A 15,078-nucleotide genomic window follows, 5' to 3' on the forward strand; every position below is an offset into this window, starting at 1 on the left:
TCTCTGACTCACAGAAACATTGTAATAGTGCTGTATATAGCCAGCTCCGTTGAGTCGCCATCCAGTGGCCAAGTGGCAGAACTGCACCCTTCATTATATAAATACAGAAAGAATTCTGTAGACAGTTGAATTGAGTTCTAATTATAATACTAAGCCACTTATGGAAAGTATTTCATGAACGTGCACTAGAACTTGTATATAAATTAGTGATTCATTGGTTATTAATAATTTTGATAATAAAATAATAATTTAATAATTAATATTTCATATTAATAAATTTAATAACCTCTTCATCACAAATGATTAGCCATCCATGACTGCCTTCATGGGGCATTGTAGAATCACAGTAACATTGAATTGCTTGTGTTGGAAAACACATTTGGGATCCAACCATTTATGCACTCTCCAAATTCAATCATTCTTGACACACTCTTCTGTCTCTCAGAAGGGTCAGGTCTTGGATGACTGTGATGCTGATCCCAGAACTAACAAGGTTTCCTATCTTTGCCTTTCAACAAGATGAGAATGTGGGGTTCTTTTTCCTCTTGATGAAGAAGGCTAAAGGTTAAAAACAAAACCAAAATACAGAAGTGCAAATACATTAAATATTTTTGCTATTTTTCACTTGGGAGCACTAAAAAAGCACCAAAATATGTGGTGTCTGTGATGCTAGGAAAGCCAAACTGAAATAACAAAAAAGGGAAAAGGCTTTTTTAATGTGAAATCCCTCTTGACAGTAATCACACAGTCACAGAATCAGTGAATTGTTTCAGTTACAAAAGCCCTTTCAGCTCATCCAGTCCAACCATTCTCTACCTGCACCAAGGCTGGTGCTAACCCATGTCCCTCAGCACCACATCTCTCCCTCTCTGAAACACCTTCAGGAATGGGGATTCAACCACCTCCCTGGGCAGCCTGTGCCAGGCTTTGAGAATTACTTCAGTGAAAAAGTTTCTTCTTATATCCAACTTCAACCTCCCCTGCTGCAACTTGAGGCCATTCCCTCTCCTCCCATCACTTGTTACTAGGGAGGAGAGACCAATCCCCACCTGGCTCCAACCTCCTTTGGGGGAGATGTAGAGGGCAAGAAAGGCTGCCTGCTCCTTTCCTCCAGAGTAACCCCAGGTCCCTCAGCTGCTCCTCACCAGCCCCTGCTCTCCAGACCCTTCCCCAGATCTGTTGCCCTCCTCTGAAGATGCTGCAGCCACTCACCAGTGCTAAACCCAGGAGGACAATCACTCCCTTGGTCCTGCTGGTCACAGAGTTCTCGACCCAGGCCAGGATGCTGCTTGCCTTCTTAGCCACCTGGGCATCCACTGGCTCATTTCAACACCAGTAGATCTTTCTCTTGAGCAGTTTCCTGCCACTGTGTCCCAAGCCTGAAGCATTCCTGGAATTGTTGTGATCCAAGTGTAGGCCTTTTTGAATCACATGAATTGGCCTTGGCCCTGGTCCATCAAGGTATCTCTGTAGAGCCTTTCCTTCCCTCAAGCAGATCAAGTATCACAGTATCACAGTATCACTAAGGTTGGAAGAGACCTCGAGGATCATCCAGTCCAACCTGTCACCACAGACCTCACAACTAGACCATGGCACCAAGTGCCACATCCAATCCCCTCTTGAACACCTCCAGGGATGGGGACTCCACCACCTCCCTGGGCAGCACATCCCAATGGTGAACGACTCTCTCAGTGAAAAACTTTCTCCTCACTGCGAGTCTAAACCTCCCCTGGCACAGCTTGAGACTGTGTCCCCTTGTTCTGGTGCTGGCTGCCTGGGAGAAGAGACCAACCCCCACCTGGCTACAACCATCTTTCAGGTAGTTATAGAGAGCAATGAGGTCTCCCCTGAGCCTCCTCTCCTCCAGGCTAAGCAACCCCAGCTCCCTCAGCCTCTCCTCACAGGGCTGTGCTCCAGACCCCTCCCCAGCCTTGTTGCCCTTCTCTGGACACCTTCAAGTCTCTCAATGTCCTTCTTAAACTGAGGGGCCCAGAACTGGACACAGGACTCAAGGTGTGGCCTAACCAATGCAGAGTACAGGCTCCTGCTGGCCACACTATTCCTAATACAGGCCAGGATGCCATTGGCCCTCTTGGCCACCTGGGCACACTGCTGGCTCATGTTCAGGCAGCTGTCAATCAGCACCCCCAGGTCCCTCTCTGTTTGGCAGTGCTCAGCCACTCTGACTCCAGCCTGTAGCACTGCATGGGGCTGCTGTGGCCAAAGTGCAGCCCCTGGCACTTGGACTTGTTGAATGCCATCCTGTTGGCCTCTGCCCATCTGTCCAGTCGGTCAAGGTCCCTCTGCAGAGCCCTTCTGCCCTCTAACTGACCAACATCTGCTCCCAGCTTGGTGTCATCTGCAAACTTGCTGATGACTGACTCAACCCCCTCATCCAGATCATCAATGAAGATGTTAAAGAGGATGGGGCCCAGCACTGATCCCTGGGGCACACCACTGGTGCCTGGCTGCCAGCTGGCTGTGGCACCATTCACCACCACTCTCTGGGCTCAGCCTCCAGCCAGTTCCTAACCCAGCTCAGAGAGCTGCTGTCCAAGCCAGGGGCTGACAGCTTGGCCAGGAGTTTGCTGTGGGGGACAGTGTCAAAGGCCTTGCTGGAGTCCAGGCAGACCACATCCACAGCCTGCCCCACATCCACCAGGCAGTCACCTGATCATAGGAGGAGATCAGGTTGGAGAGGCAGGACCTGCCCTTCCTAAATCCCTGCTGGCTGGACCTGAGCCCTTGGCCATCCTTCAGGTGCAGTTATTGCCCCCAGGATAATCTGCTCCATCACTTTCCCTGGCACTGAGGTCAGGCTGCCAGGCCTGGAGTTTCCAGGTTCCTCCATCTGACCCTGCTTGTGGATGGGAACCACCATGGCCAGTTTCAGTCATCTGAGACCTCTGCAGTGAGCCAGGACTGGAGGAAAATGATGGAGAGCAGCTTGGCAGCTTATCTGCCAGCTCTCTCAGCACCCTAGGATGGATCCCATCCAGTCCCATGGACTTGTGAGTGTCCAAGTGGCTCAGCAGGTCCCCAACTAATTCCTCACTGCTCCCTGACCCCATCCCCAGCTCAGGAGGCCACTGGTGCTGAGCTCCTGCCCTGCTGTTAAACATTGAGGCAAAGAAGGTGTTCAGGACCTCAGCCTGTTCCTTGTCTTCAGTCACCATGTTCCCCTCCAGCTCCAGTAAGGAGTGGAGGTTCTTCTTGCCCTTCTCTTTAGTGTTAATGTATTTGTAAGTGCTTTTTGTTGTCTCTCACAGAGGTGTTCAGCTTCAGTTCCAGCTGGGCCTTTGCCTCTCTAATTTTATTCCTACACAATCTAACCACTTCCTTAAACACACCTGGAGAAGCCTTCCCCTCCTCCCAAAGGTGATACAGCCTCTTCTTTCCCCTTCAGTCCTCCAGGAGCTGCTTGCTCATCCAGGCCCACAGCCTTCCCCTCAGCTCATCTTTCGGCACATGGGCACTGCCAGCTCCTGTGCCTTCCAGAGCTCCTGTTTGAAGCAGCTCCAACCCTCCTGGGCCCCTTGGTTCATGAGGGTTGGTACCCAGGGAACTTTACAAATAAGTTTCTTAAACAGGCTCCACCTGTTACCTTTACAACTTCCCAATGAAAAGTGTTATTCAAAAATCCTATTCTCACCAAACAACAAATGGAATTCTTCTGGGATAAGGATCCAGAACCATCAAAAAAGAGATGTGAAGCCTGAATATTCCCAAAGCAGGCTTAGAGCCTGTGCTCGGCTGTGAAGTTTTGCTGGGAGTTCTCCAATAATCCTTAATCCTGTGGTGTGGCTCAGTTGGTAGCACATAAGACCCTTAATGGGAAGCTTGTGAGTTCAAGCCTGCAGTGGGCACTATTGTCCTCCCTACTCTAGTCATGGGGTCTGTGGTGACAGGTTGGACTCGATGATCTTTGAGGTCTCTTCCAACCTTGGTGATACTGAATATTCTTTGACAGGAGGACACATTTCAGATGCTTCATTGAAGCTGGCTCTTAGTTTACTCCATTCAGCCTCTCCCCTCTCACTAGGAGGCCCTAGGAGAGCTTTCCTGCAGCGTGGTCTCTGGTGAAGGGGTGACAAGTGCAGCAGGAGCGTGAGTCACCAAGTGAGCAATATCCATTGACAAGAGGGCAGCACGAGCTGCAGGCCCACTCCGTTGCTCCAGGAGACAATTTGGCACTTCTATAGCACATATACAATGAATTAAAAGGCTTTCCTTCCCATCAGAGGTATAATCAAGGCAATTTGCTTCCAAACAGAATCAAGAACAGAAGCAAGGGAAGCTCAGCAATAGAAGTTGTTTGTTCATGTGGAAAGTGAATTAATTTTCTATCATTCCACCCCCCCCCATTAGGATTCAAATGAAGCTTTACAAAAGTTGTTCAAAAGTTGTTGTCCTTTTTATGTTTAGTTGTGTCTAATTGGCCTACTTGAACGTTTGGAGTTACCTGAAACTAGGCCAGCAAAGTACTTTTTTTCCCCCCTCCCCTTTTTCTGAAAGATTGCATCAGACATCAAAAAAAACCCAAACAAACCAAACAAACCCAGAGTCAGGCCACAGATAACTGCAGACTGCTTAACACAATTAACATTTGAATCTGAGAAACTTCCCAGTGAGGTAGCAATCAGTCTCCTCGCCTGCTGAATGCATCAGCAGACAGCTTGCTGAACGCTAAGCAGATGAGGGTGGTCTGAAGGAAAAAAACACATTTTTGTTTCCTTGGTGTTTGACACCAGAAACAAAACTCCCTCCAGAACAGAAAGGTTAGGGAAGGTGAGCTGAAAAGCAAAGCTGAACACTTAGTGAAACCAATGAGAGGAAATCAGTTTAGTCATTGATGAGGCAGAAGGCACCTGATGAAACAGGAAATAAATAAAATTTAATAACAATTATCAGCTCCTCCAGGGAGCCCCTTGGTAAACTGCAGCTCCCTGGAAATAGCTTTGAGAACTAGAAGCACTATGCAAGAGCCCAACTACACAGATACAGGAGCCCAGGAACAAACCCAGCTTGGGTGCAGAGTGGGGTGAGGGCAGCCCTGGAGAAAGAGACTTGGGGATGTTGGTTGCTGAGCAGCTCTCCAGGAGCCAGCAGTGCTCTCATGCAGCCCAGCAGGCAGCTGGGTGCTGGCTGCAGCCAGAGGAGTGTGGTCAGCAGGGCAGGAGAGGGGATTCTGCCTCTTGACTCTGCTCTGCTGTGTCCCCAGCAGAAGGACACAGAGCTGCTGGAGAGTCCAGAGGAGGCCACAGAGATGATCCAAGGGCTGGAGCACATCTGCTATGAGGACAGGCTGAGGGAGCTGGGGCTGTGCAGCCTGGAGGGGAGAAGGCTCCAGCGGGACCTCAGAGCTGCCTGCCAGTACCTGAAGGGATCCTGCAGGAAGGCTGCAGAGGGACTTTTCATCAGGGTGTCTGGAGACAGGACAAGGGGGAATGGTTTGAAGCTGAGGCAGAGCAGGGTTAGACTGGAGATGAGGAAGAAATTCTTGAGTGTGAGGGTGGTGAGATTCTGGAACAGGCTGCCCAGGGAGGCTGTGGCTGCCTCCTGCCTGGGGGTGTTCAAGGCCAAGTTGGTTGAGGCCTTGAGCAGCTGATTCTAGTTGAGAGGTGTCCCTGGACACGGTGGGGAGGTTGGAGCAGATGAGCTCTGATTCCCTTCCACCCTGAGCCATTCTATCATTCTATGATTCTTTCTCAAAGAACAAATGTGCAATCTGCAGCAGATCTGAATGGCAGAACCAGCACTTCCAATTAAATCCGAGATCTGTCCACTAGTTATTTTTTCTGAGGAGCAAAGTCAACATTAGAAATCATAGAAACAGAGCATCACAGGATGGTTTGGGTTGGAAAGGACCTGAAAGATCATCCAGTTCCAACCCCCTGCCATGGGCAGGGACACCTTCCACCAGCCCAGGTTGCTCAAAGCCTCATTCAGCCTGGCCTTGAAAAGGAGGAAGCAGTGTCTCACCACCATTACTGGAACTAATTTCTTCCTAATAGCACATGACACTGTGCCCTTTCTTACACTGACACTCATGGCACTGCATGCCCCAAAGTTTTACACCTCTGGACAACAAAGCAGATGCATTCAATAAAACAGCTGCACCCCAGGGCTTACTCGCTACGAGCACACACCTGCACTTCAGAAACTGTGCCACCAGAGCACTCAACCACAACAGCCACCACAAAACCAACTGTTGTGACACAACACAGTGAGGCTAATGCCTTCATGTAAGGTGTCAGCTCTGCCACAACATGCACAGAAGAATCCCACACATTCTTTCATCTTGTTTTAATGGCTTCAGACAAAACCGCATTGGAAATCCATGTGAATGACAAATGGACACAGAGCTGTTGGAGAGAGTCCAGTGGAGGCCAAAAGGATGATCCAGGGGGTGGAACACCTCTGCCATGAGGACAGGCTGAGGGAGCTGGGGGTGTTCAGCCTGGAAAGGAAAAGGCTCCAGGGGGACCTTAGAGCTCCCTGACAGGACCTGACAGGATCCTGCAGGAAGGATGCAGAGAGGCTTTTGCTGAGGGTGTCTGGAGCCAGGCCAAGGGGGAATAGTTTGAAGCTGAGGCAGAGCAGGGTTAGACTGGAACTGAGGAGTTCTTGAGTGTGAGGGTAGTGAGACTCTGGCACAGGCTGCCCAGGGAGGTTGTGGCTGCCTCCTCCGTGGGGGTGTTCAAGGCCAGGCTGGATGAGGCCTTGAGCATCTGAGTCTAGTTGAGAGGTGTCCCTGGGAGGTTGAAGCAGCTGAGCTCTGAGCTCCCTTCTAAACAAAGCCATTCTATGATTCTGTGCTTTTTCAGCTGGGAATTCCAAGGTTCTCAAGCCCTGCATGAAGTCAACAGAGTATTTTAGTGTGGTTAACTCTCAAGAAAAATCTATTTTTTACATGACCCTTAGGATCCTTTTATTGATTGTGTTTCTACAGTGTAGTTACTACAGTTATTCCATTCCATAGGCTCTTTTTATGTAGACAGGTCTCTGGCTGCTTTCAGGTTTTTACCCCAGATGGATAAGAAACAGTTGCTTGAGATATGTTTGGTTAACATATTCTGAAAGTGGAGTATCCACTTTCCAAAGTTTGGGAATATTCAGATCAAAAGGGCCTTTAACAAGTCCTTTGAGGAGCAGGTGGGGGAACTGGAGTTGTTTAGTCTGGAGAAGAGGAGGTTGAGGGGAGACTTTGTTGCTCTCTACAGCTCCCTGATAGGAGGCTGGAGACAGGTGGGGGTTGGTCTCTTCTCCCTAGTATCAGAGGTCAGAAGGGAGAAATGGCCTGAAGTTGTGCCAAGAGAGGGTTAGGTTGGTTGCTGCAAGAGTGCTCAGGGATTGGCAGAGGCTGCCCAGGGAGGTGGTGGTGTCCCCATCCCTGGGGGTGTGCAAAAGCTATATGGATGTGGCACTTGGAGACACGGCTAAATGGCCATGGTGGTGTGTAACAGGTGGTCTTAGGTTACAGCTGGACTTGATGATCTTACAGTTCTTTTCCCACCAAAACAATTCTATGCTTCTACTCTATGATTCTATGGATACAGAGAAAGTTTCTACAACCTGAGATCCAGCATGAAGTTGGATTTAGGGATGCTTATTCTTTTGTTTCTGCAGACAGAGGGACTGAAAATGACAACACAGAGCACATCAAATTATAGATCATTAATCAGGGGAAGTTTTATTATCTGCCCTTTAGGGGAATGCTGTACATGAGACCAATGTCACTGCATTTCCATAAGGCAGTGACATTGATTAGCATTTGAGCTGTGGGGCGCTGCAAGGGGAGTTGCCTATCAAAACGAGAGCACCTTTTAAGGACTGCTTTTCTTCTTGCAGACATGTCCCAAACGAGCACCAAAACTACCTCCAGCCTAACCATGTGGCATTTTGCAGCTCACACAACTGCAATGTTATCTTACAGCATTTTGCCAGCAAAACACAAGGTGTCACATCCAAACTCACCAACTCCTCATCTTTCGAGATGTCCTGGTGGACAACAGGATGACCACAAGCCAGCAATGTGCCTTCGCGGCCAAGGCCACTAGACCCTGGGGTGCATCAAGAAGAGTGTGGCCAGGACATCTAAGGAGGCTCTCCGTCCCCTCTACTCTGCCCTGCTGAGGCCTCACCTGGAATGCTGTGTCTGGTTCTGGGCTGCCCAGTTCAGGAAGGACAGGGACTTGCTGGAGGGGGTAGAGCAAAGGGCTACAAAGATGCTGAGGGGACTGGAATAGCTCTTGTGAGAAAGGACTGAGAGAATTTGGGCTGTTTAGGCTGGGAAATAGGAGACTGAGGGGGGATCTCATCAATGTTGGTCAGTCCTTCAATCCTGGGTGTCAGGATGGGACCAGGTTTTTTTCAGTGGTGTCCAGTGACACGACAAGGGGTAATGGGCACAAACCTGAACATAAGCAGCCCCATCTAAAGATGAGGAGGAGCTTCTTTAAGGGTGCTGGAGCCTTGGAACAGGCTGTCCACAACGGTGGTGGTCTTTCCATCTCTGAAGACTTTCCAAACCCACCTGGACGTGTTCCTGTGTGACCTGCCATACCTGGTCCTGCTTTGCCAGGGTGGTTGAATTGAGTGATCTCCAGGAGGTGCCTTCCAATCCTCCCCATTCTGTGATTCTGTGAGATGTTCTACAGCTCGGCACTGTTCCAGAGAAAGCTCTCTTGTTTTCCCAAGGGATGGGCAGACATTTAGCACCTGGGGGAACTGCATGTTCAGGGGGACGGTTGCTCCCTCCACGAGGAGCCCAGGACACGTGTGGCACTTCACAGCCACCTGTGCTAACTGTCACCTCACCACAAGCAAGCGCACCGCAGTGGGAATGCCCTTCACTACTGCTGGCGCTTAGCTCTGTGGTGCAGGGAGCTCCCCTCCTGAGGCCAGCCAGAGCCCTCAGCACAGCTCTCCTCACTTCACTGGGTGGCTTCAGTGTGCTGAGCCTGAACTGCAGCCTGTGCAGGAGGAGAGAAGTCACTCATTCAGCACAGTCCCAGAAGGTGAAGATGGTCTTAATGACCCTTACTGCCCCTTGTGTCACAGATGAGTATCACAGAATCATGGGACCACAGAATGTTAGAGGTCGGAAGGCTCCAGAGATCATCCAGTCCAACCCCCCTGCCAGAGCAGGAGCACCCAGGGCAGGTCACACAGATGGGTGTGGAAAGGTGGGGCTGGAAAGTCTCCAGAGAAGGAGACTCCACAACCTCCTTGGGCAGCCTGCTCCAGGCCTCCAGCACCCTCACACTAAAGAAATTTCCCTCACATTGATGTGGAACTTCTGTGTTCCAGTTTGTACCATTGCCCCTTGCCACAGGACACCACTGAAAAGAGCCTGGCTCTTTCTTCTTGACAGCCACCCTTCAGATATTTACAAACATTCCTAAGATCTCCTCTCAGTCTTCTCCACCCTAAGAAGCCCCAGGTCTCTCAGCCTCTTCCCCTCAGTCAGATGTTCCAACCCTTCATCATACTCATAACCTCCAGTGGACACTCTCTAGTATATCCCTGTCCTTTTTTAACCGGAGAGCCCAGAACTCGGCACAATACTCCAGATGGGGTCACATTAGGGCAAGAGTAGAGGGTGAAGAGCTGAAGGGGTCACTCACAAGTGACTCTGGGCAAGGACCATCTTCCCATTCTGTGTTTTCCTCAGGATTTGAAGGAGATACAGGAGAAAACAACCTCAGGCTGCAAGACACTTTGGCAGAACAAACCTAAAGATCTCCAGGATGTCCTTTACTGGCCAAAAGGATCAAAACACTAAATAAGGGTACCATGAAGAGCCAGATTTACCCCCTCAAAACAGCACTGCACAGAAGGCCTATGACTGAAGTCTTCATCTCATGCTGGCTTGACATCTGTGCCAGGTTTCTTCTCTTCAGACAACTGGAGAATGGCTTTCAGGTCAGCTTCAGAGTACTTGGGCGTCAGGGCCACATTGTCATAATCAAACTCTTCATCGAGGCAGAAGGGCTGAACATCATCCCCCAGCAGCTGTAATGAGGCAAAACAACACAAATAATCCTGCTCAAAGTGATGGTAAGGGACCTCAGACCATAAACTTCTAATTAATATTTAATTAGACTCTTTTCCCTGATTCCAGCACTCTGGGTTGATTAAGCTCTTTTAAAGTAAAAGAATAAATTCAATTATTCAATCTGACCTAACAGAAGCCATCTAATGTGCCCCTCTTGGACCATCCTGCATCCCAATGAATATCATTAGCTGATTTGGCTCCAGGCAGGGAAACTGGAACTCTGCCTTGCACAGAACTGGTACACTGCTGTCACTTGCAGCAGCAGGGTGTGGGACATGGACAAGTCCTGAACACCCATATTACATGGCCATCCTGAGCATCTGGGCTACTATCACCTAAAGTTTGGGTGTGCAGGCATCTGCTACTCATGAGCCTGCTTCCCAGAACCGAGTTTAAGCAAAGGAAATGCCTCCAGTGGGAAAAATGACACACAACATCATGGAATGGAACTATGGGATCAGAGCACCACAGCATCAAGGAATCAGAGAACATAGCATCAAGGAATTATGGAATCATGGAATCATTACATCATGGAAGTACAGAATCATGGAATCATAGCATCAAGGAATCACAGAATCATGCAACCACAGCATTCTGGAACCACAGAATCATGAAACCACAGCATTCTGGAACCACAGAATCATGCAACCACACCATCAAGGAATCACAGAATCATGCAACCACAGCATTCTGGAATCACAGAATCATGCAACCACAGCATTCTGGAATCACAGAATCATGCAACCACAGCATTCTGGAATCACAGAATCATGCAACCACAGCATCAAGGAATCACAGAATCATGCAACCACAGCATTCTGGAATCACAGAATCATGCAACCACAGCATCAAGGAATCACAGAATCATGCAACCACAGCATTCTGGAACCACAGAATCATGAAACCACACCATCAAGGAATCACAGAATCATGCAACCACAGCATCAAGGAATCACAGAATCATGCAACCACAGCATTCTGGAATCACAGAATCATGCAACCACAGCATTCTGGAATCACAGAATCATGCAACCACAGCATCAAGGAATCACAGAATCATGCAACCACAGCATTCTGGAATCACAGAATCATGCAACCACATCATCAAGGAATCACAGAATCATGCAACCACAGCATCAAGGAATCACAGAATCATGCAACCACAGCATTCTGGAATCACAGAATCATGCAACCACAGCATTCTGGAATCACAGAATCATGCAACCACAGCATCAAGGAATCACAGAATCATGCAACCACAGCATTCTGGAATCACAGAATCATGCAACCACAGCATTCTGGAATCACAGAATCATGCAACCACAGCATTCTGGAATCACAGAATCATGCAACCACAGCATCAAGGAATCACAGAATCATGCAACCACAGCATTCTGGAATCACAGAATCATGCAACCACATCATCAAGGAATCACAGAATCATGCAACCACAGCATCAAGGAATCACAGAATCATGCAACCACAGCATTCTGGAACCACAGAATCATGCAACCACAGCATCAAGGAATCACAGAATCATGCAACCACAGCATTCTGGAATCACAGAATCATGCAACCACAGCATCAAGGAATCACAGAATCATGCAACCACAGCATTCTGGAATCACAGAATCATGCAACCACAGCATTCTGGAACCACAGAATCATGCAACCACAGCATTCTGGAACCACAGAATCATGCAACCACACCATCAAGGAATCACAGAATCATGCAACCACAGCATTCTGGAATCACAGAATCATGCAACCACAGCATTCTGGAATCACAGAATCATGCAACCACAGCATTCTGGAATCACAGAATCATGCAACCACATCATTCTGGAATCACAGAATCATGCAACCACAGCATCAAGGAATCACAGAATCATGCAACCACAGCATTCTGGAACCACAGATTCATGCAACCACAGCATTCTGGAATCACAGAATCATGCAACCACAGCATTCTGGAATCACAGAATCATGCAACCACAGCATTCTGGAATCACAGAATCATGCAACCACAGCATCAAGGAATCACAGAATCATGCAACCACATCATTCTGGAATCACAGAATCATGCAACCACAGCATTCTGGAATCACAGAATCATGCAACCACAGCATTCTGGAATCACAGAATCATGCAACCACAGCATTCTGGAATCACAGAATCATGCAACCACAGCATTCTGGAATCACAGAATCATGCAACCACAGCATTCTGGAACCACAGAATCATGCAACCACAGCATTCTGGAACCACAGAATCATGCAACCACAGCATCAAGGAATCACAGAATCATGCAACCACAGCATCAAGGAATCACAGAATCATGCCACCACAGCATTCTGGAACCACAGAATCATGCCACCACAGCATTCTGGAACCACAGAATCATGCCACCACAGCATTCTGGAACCACAGAATCATGCAATCATGGAATCACAGAACTATAGAATTATGGGATCACAGAATCATAGAATGACAGAATCATAAACTCATCCTGGAGTTCAGGGGGACAATCACTCCCCTGGCCACACCATTGCTGATCCAGGCCTGCTGTTTGCCTTCTTGGCCACCTGACAACACAGGCTCCTGTTGAGACAGCTGGCAACCAACAGGCCCAGGTGCTGTCAGCCAGCTTCGCAGCCACTCATCCCCAAGCCTGGAGGCTTCGTGGGGTGGATGTGGCCCAAGTGCAGGATGTGGCACTTGACTTTGTTAAACTTCATCCAACTGACCAGGGCCCATAAATCCAACCTCTCCAGATCTCTCCACAGAGCTTCCCTACCCTTCAACCTTCCTCACAGGCAAGTAACCCACACTGCAATTTTGCTGCCTTTCACCAGGCAGACTCTGTGCAGTACCACACTGAATCCTTGGAGCTGATCAAGGTAATATCTTGTTGGGTTCTTGTGCCTAAGGACCCAAGGGCAAGTTTTGAATTTAAGGTGTCTAATTTAGCATCTAATTGAAATCTTTTCTGAGAACTCTCTGGGAGTAGGATTCTGCTCTATTAGAAGCCCACCAGTTTGCTTAAGATTGCTCCTGTGATTTACTCTCTTAAGAAAAAAAGAATCATTTTCATGATTTCATGGTTCCTGCATGTCAAAATTCAAGGGGAAAAGAGTGTAATTTTCATAACAATGGAACTATTCTGCTAGAGGCTGCTTCACAAAGTCATGCTGTAAATACAATACTTTAAAGTCAAGACTAACTGGCAGCACAGTGTTTTTTATCCCAGAATCACAAAATTTATCTGGTTGGAAGAAACCTCCAAGCTCACCTAGTCCAGCCCTCCACCCAGCACCGCAGGCGCAACACCAAACCATGTGCCAGTTCCACAGCTGCTGGAACACCCCCAGGGATGGTGACTCCAGCACTGCCCTGGGCAGAACATTCCAATGGCTGAGAGCCCTCTCTGGGAGGAAATACTTCCTAGCATCCAGCCTGAACCTCCCCTGCTGCACCTTGGAACCATTTCCTCTGCTCCTGTCTCTTGCCACCAAGAAGCAGAGGCTGCCCCCTCCTTGCTCCAACCTCCCTTCAGGGAGCTGTAGAGAGCAATGAGGTCTCTCTCAGCCTTCTCTTCTTCAGCCTGAACACCCCCAGCTCCCTCAGCCCCTCCTCACCAATGGCCTCCCCAGTGCTGAGCAAGAGGGAGATGGTCACCTCCTGTCCCTGCTGCCCACCCTGTTTCTGATCCAGGCCAGGATGCCATTGGCTTTCTTGGCCACCTGGGCACTGCTGAGTCATGTTTAATCACTATCAACCAGCACCCCCAGGTCCCTTTCCAAGCTGCAGCTTTCCAACCACACATTCCCAGGTCTGCAGCTCTCCATGGGATTGTTGTGACCCAGATGCAGGACCTGGCACTCAGCCTTGTTGAACTTCATCCAATGAGCCTTGGTGCACCAGTCTAAGGGATCTGTCCAGATGCTGATGTAAAGTTTCCCTATTCTCAAGCAGATCAACACAGCCACCCAGCTTGGTGTCATCTGCACACTTACTGAGGGAGCACTCAGTCTGTGTGGAGTTCCAGTTAAGTGAGCAGCTTGTCTCTGTCCTGCAGAACCTTTATTTTAGTGTGGTTATGGCACTTGATTATTCATCTATTCAAATTATGCAGAGGACACACATCCCCTCAGCAATGACTTCATTGTGGACTCAAGGGAAAACTCACTTGTTCAGGAATAACTGAGGAAGTCCAAATCAGGGTGGAAGGCATCATGCATGCTGTTATTTCACATAATCTTCACATCTACTCAGGAGTCTTCAGCCTGGGGCACTGGCATGGAAGTCAAAAAATCCTGACCAATTTTCCACTTCTGCTTCATCATCCTGGACAAGTCATTCAATCACTGTGTCTTTACTGACCACTGAGCAGATGCAACTCCTCTGTCTTCTTTCACTAAATCAGTCCTATCTTGAAGTTCTTCCTTGTTGCATTTATGCACAGCACTTAGCAAAACTGAACCTCATTTAAGGCCTATCAGTAAGAGCTTAGAGCAAAGGAACTCCGTGGAAAGTGGGAGATGCTGCCATTTCACACATAAAAACAGAACCTTAGACTGGTTTGGGCTGGAAAACCCCTTTAGGATTACCAAATCCAAGCATTCTCTAACCAGCACTGGTGCTGAACCCTGCTCCTGGGCACCACATCGCTGCCTCTCTGAAACACCTCCAGGGATGGGGATTCAGCCACCTCCCTGGGCAGCCTTTGTCAGGCTTTCAGAACCCTTTCAGTGAAGAAGTTTCTTCTAATGTCCAACCCAAACCTTCACTGGTGCAACCTGAGGCCACTTCCTCTTATCCTGTCACTTGTTCCTTGGGAGCAGAGACCAACCTCCACCTGACTGCAACCTCCTTTCAGGGAGCTGTAGAGAGCCAGAAGATCTCCCCTCAACCTGCTCTTCTCCACACTAAACACCCCCAGGTCCCTCAGCTGCTCCTCACCAGCTCTGTTCTCCAGACCCTTTCCCACCTTTGTTGCCCTTCTCTGGATCTGCTCC

General features: G+C 48.8%; 1 protein-coding gene across 1 annotated transcript in view; it reads right to left on the bottom strand.

Annotated features, from left to right (window-relative positions):
* Positions 1-9,568: 9,568 nt before the first annotated feature.
* Positions 9,569-15,078, bottom strand: part of IFTAP (intraflagellar transport associated protein) — a 64,806-nt gene continuing 59,296 nt past the window's right edge. The window contains exon 7 of the mRNA XM_054177025.1: positions 9,569-10,017. Coding sequence (XP_054033000.1) covers positions 9,865-10,017 — 153 coding nt within the window. The 3' untranslated portion in view covers positions 9,569-9,864. The remainder of the gene's footprint in view (positions 10,018-15,078) is intronic.

The sequence above is a fragment of the Dryobates pubescens genome, chromosome 37 (assembly GCF_014839835.1).
Source record: "Dryobates pubescens isolate bDryPub1 chromosome 37, bDryPub1.pri, whole genome shotgun sequence".
In the NCBI taxonomy this organism is placed as follows: Eukaryota; Metazoa; Chordata; class Aves; order Piciformes; family Picidae; genus Dryobates; species Dryobates pubescens.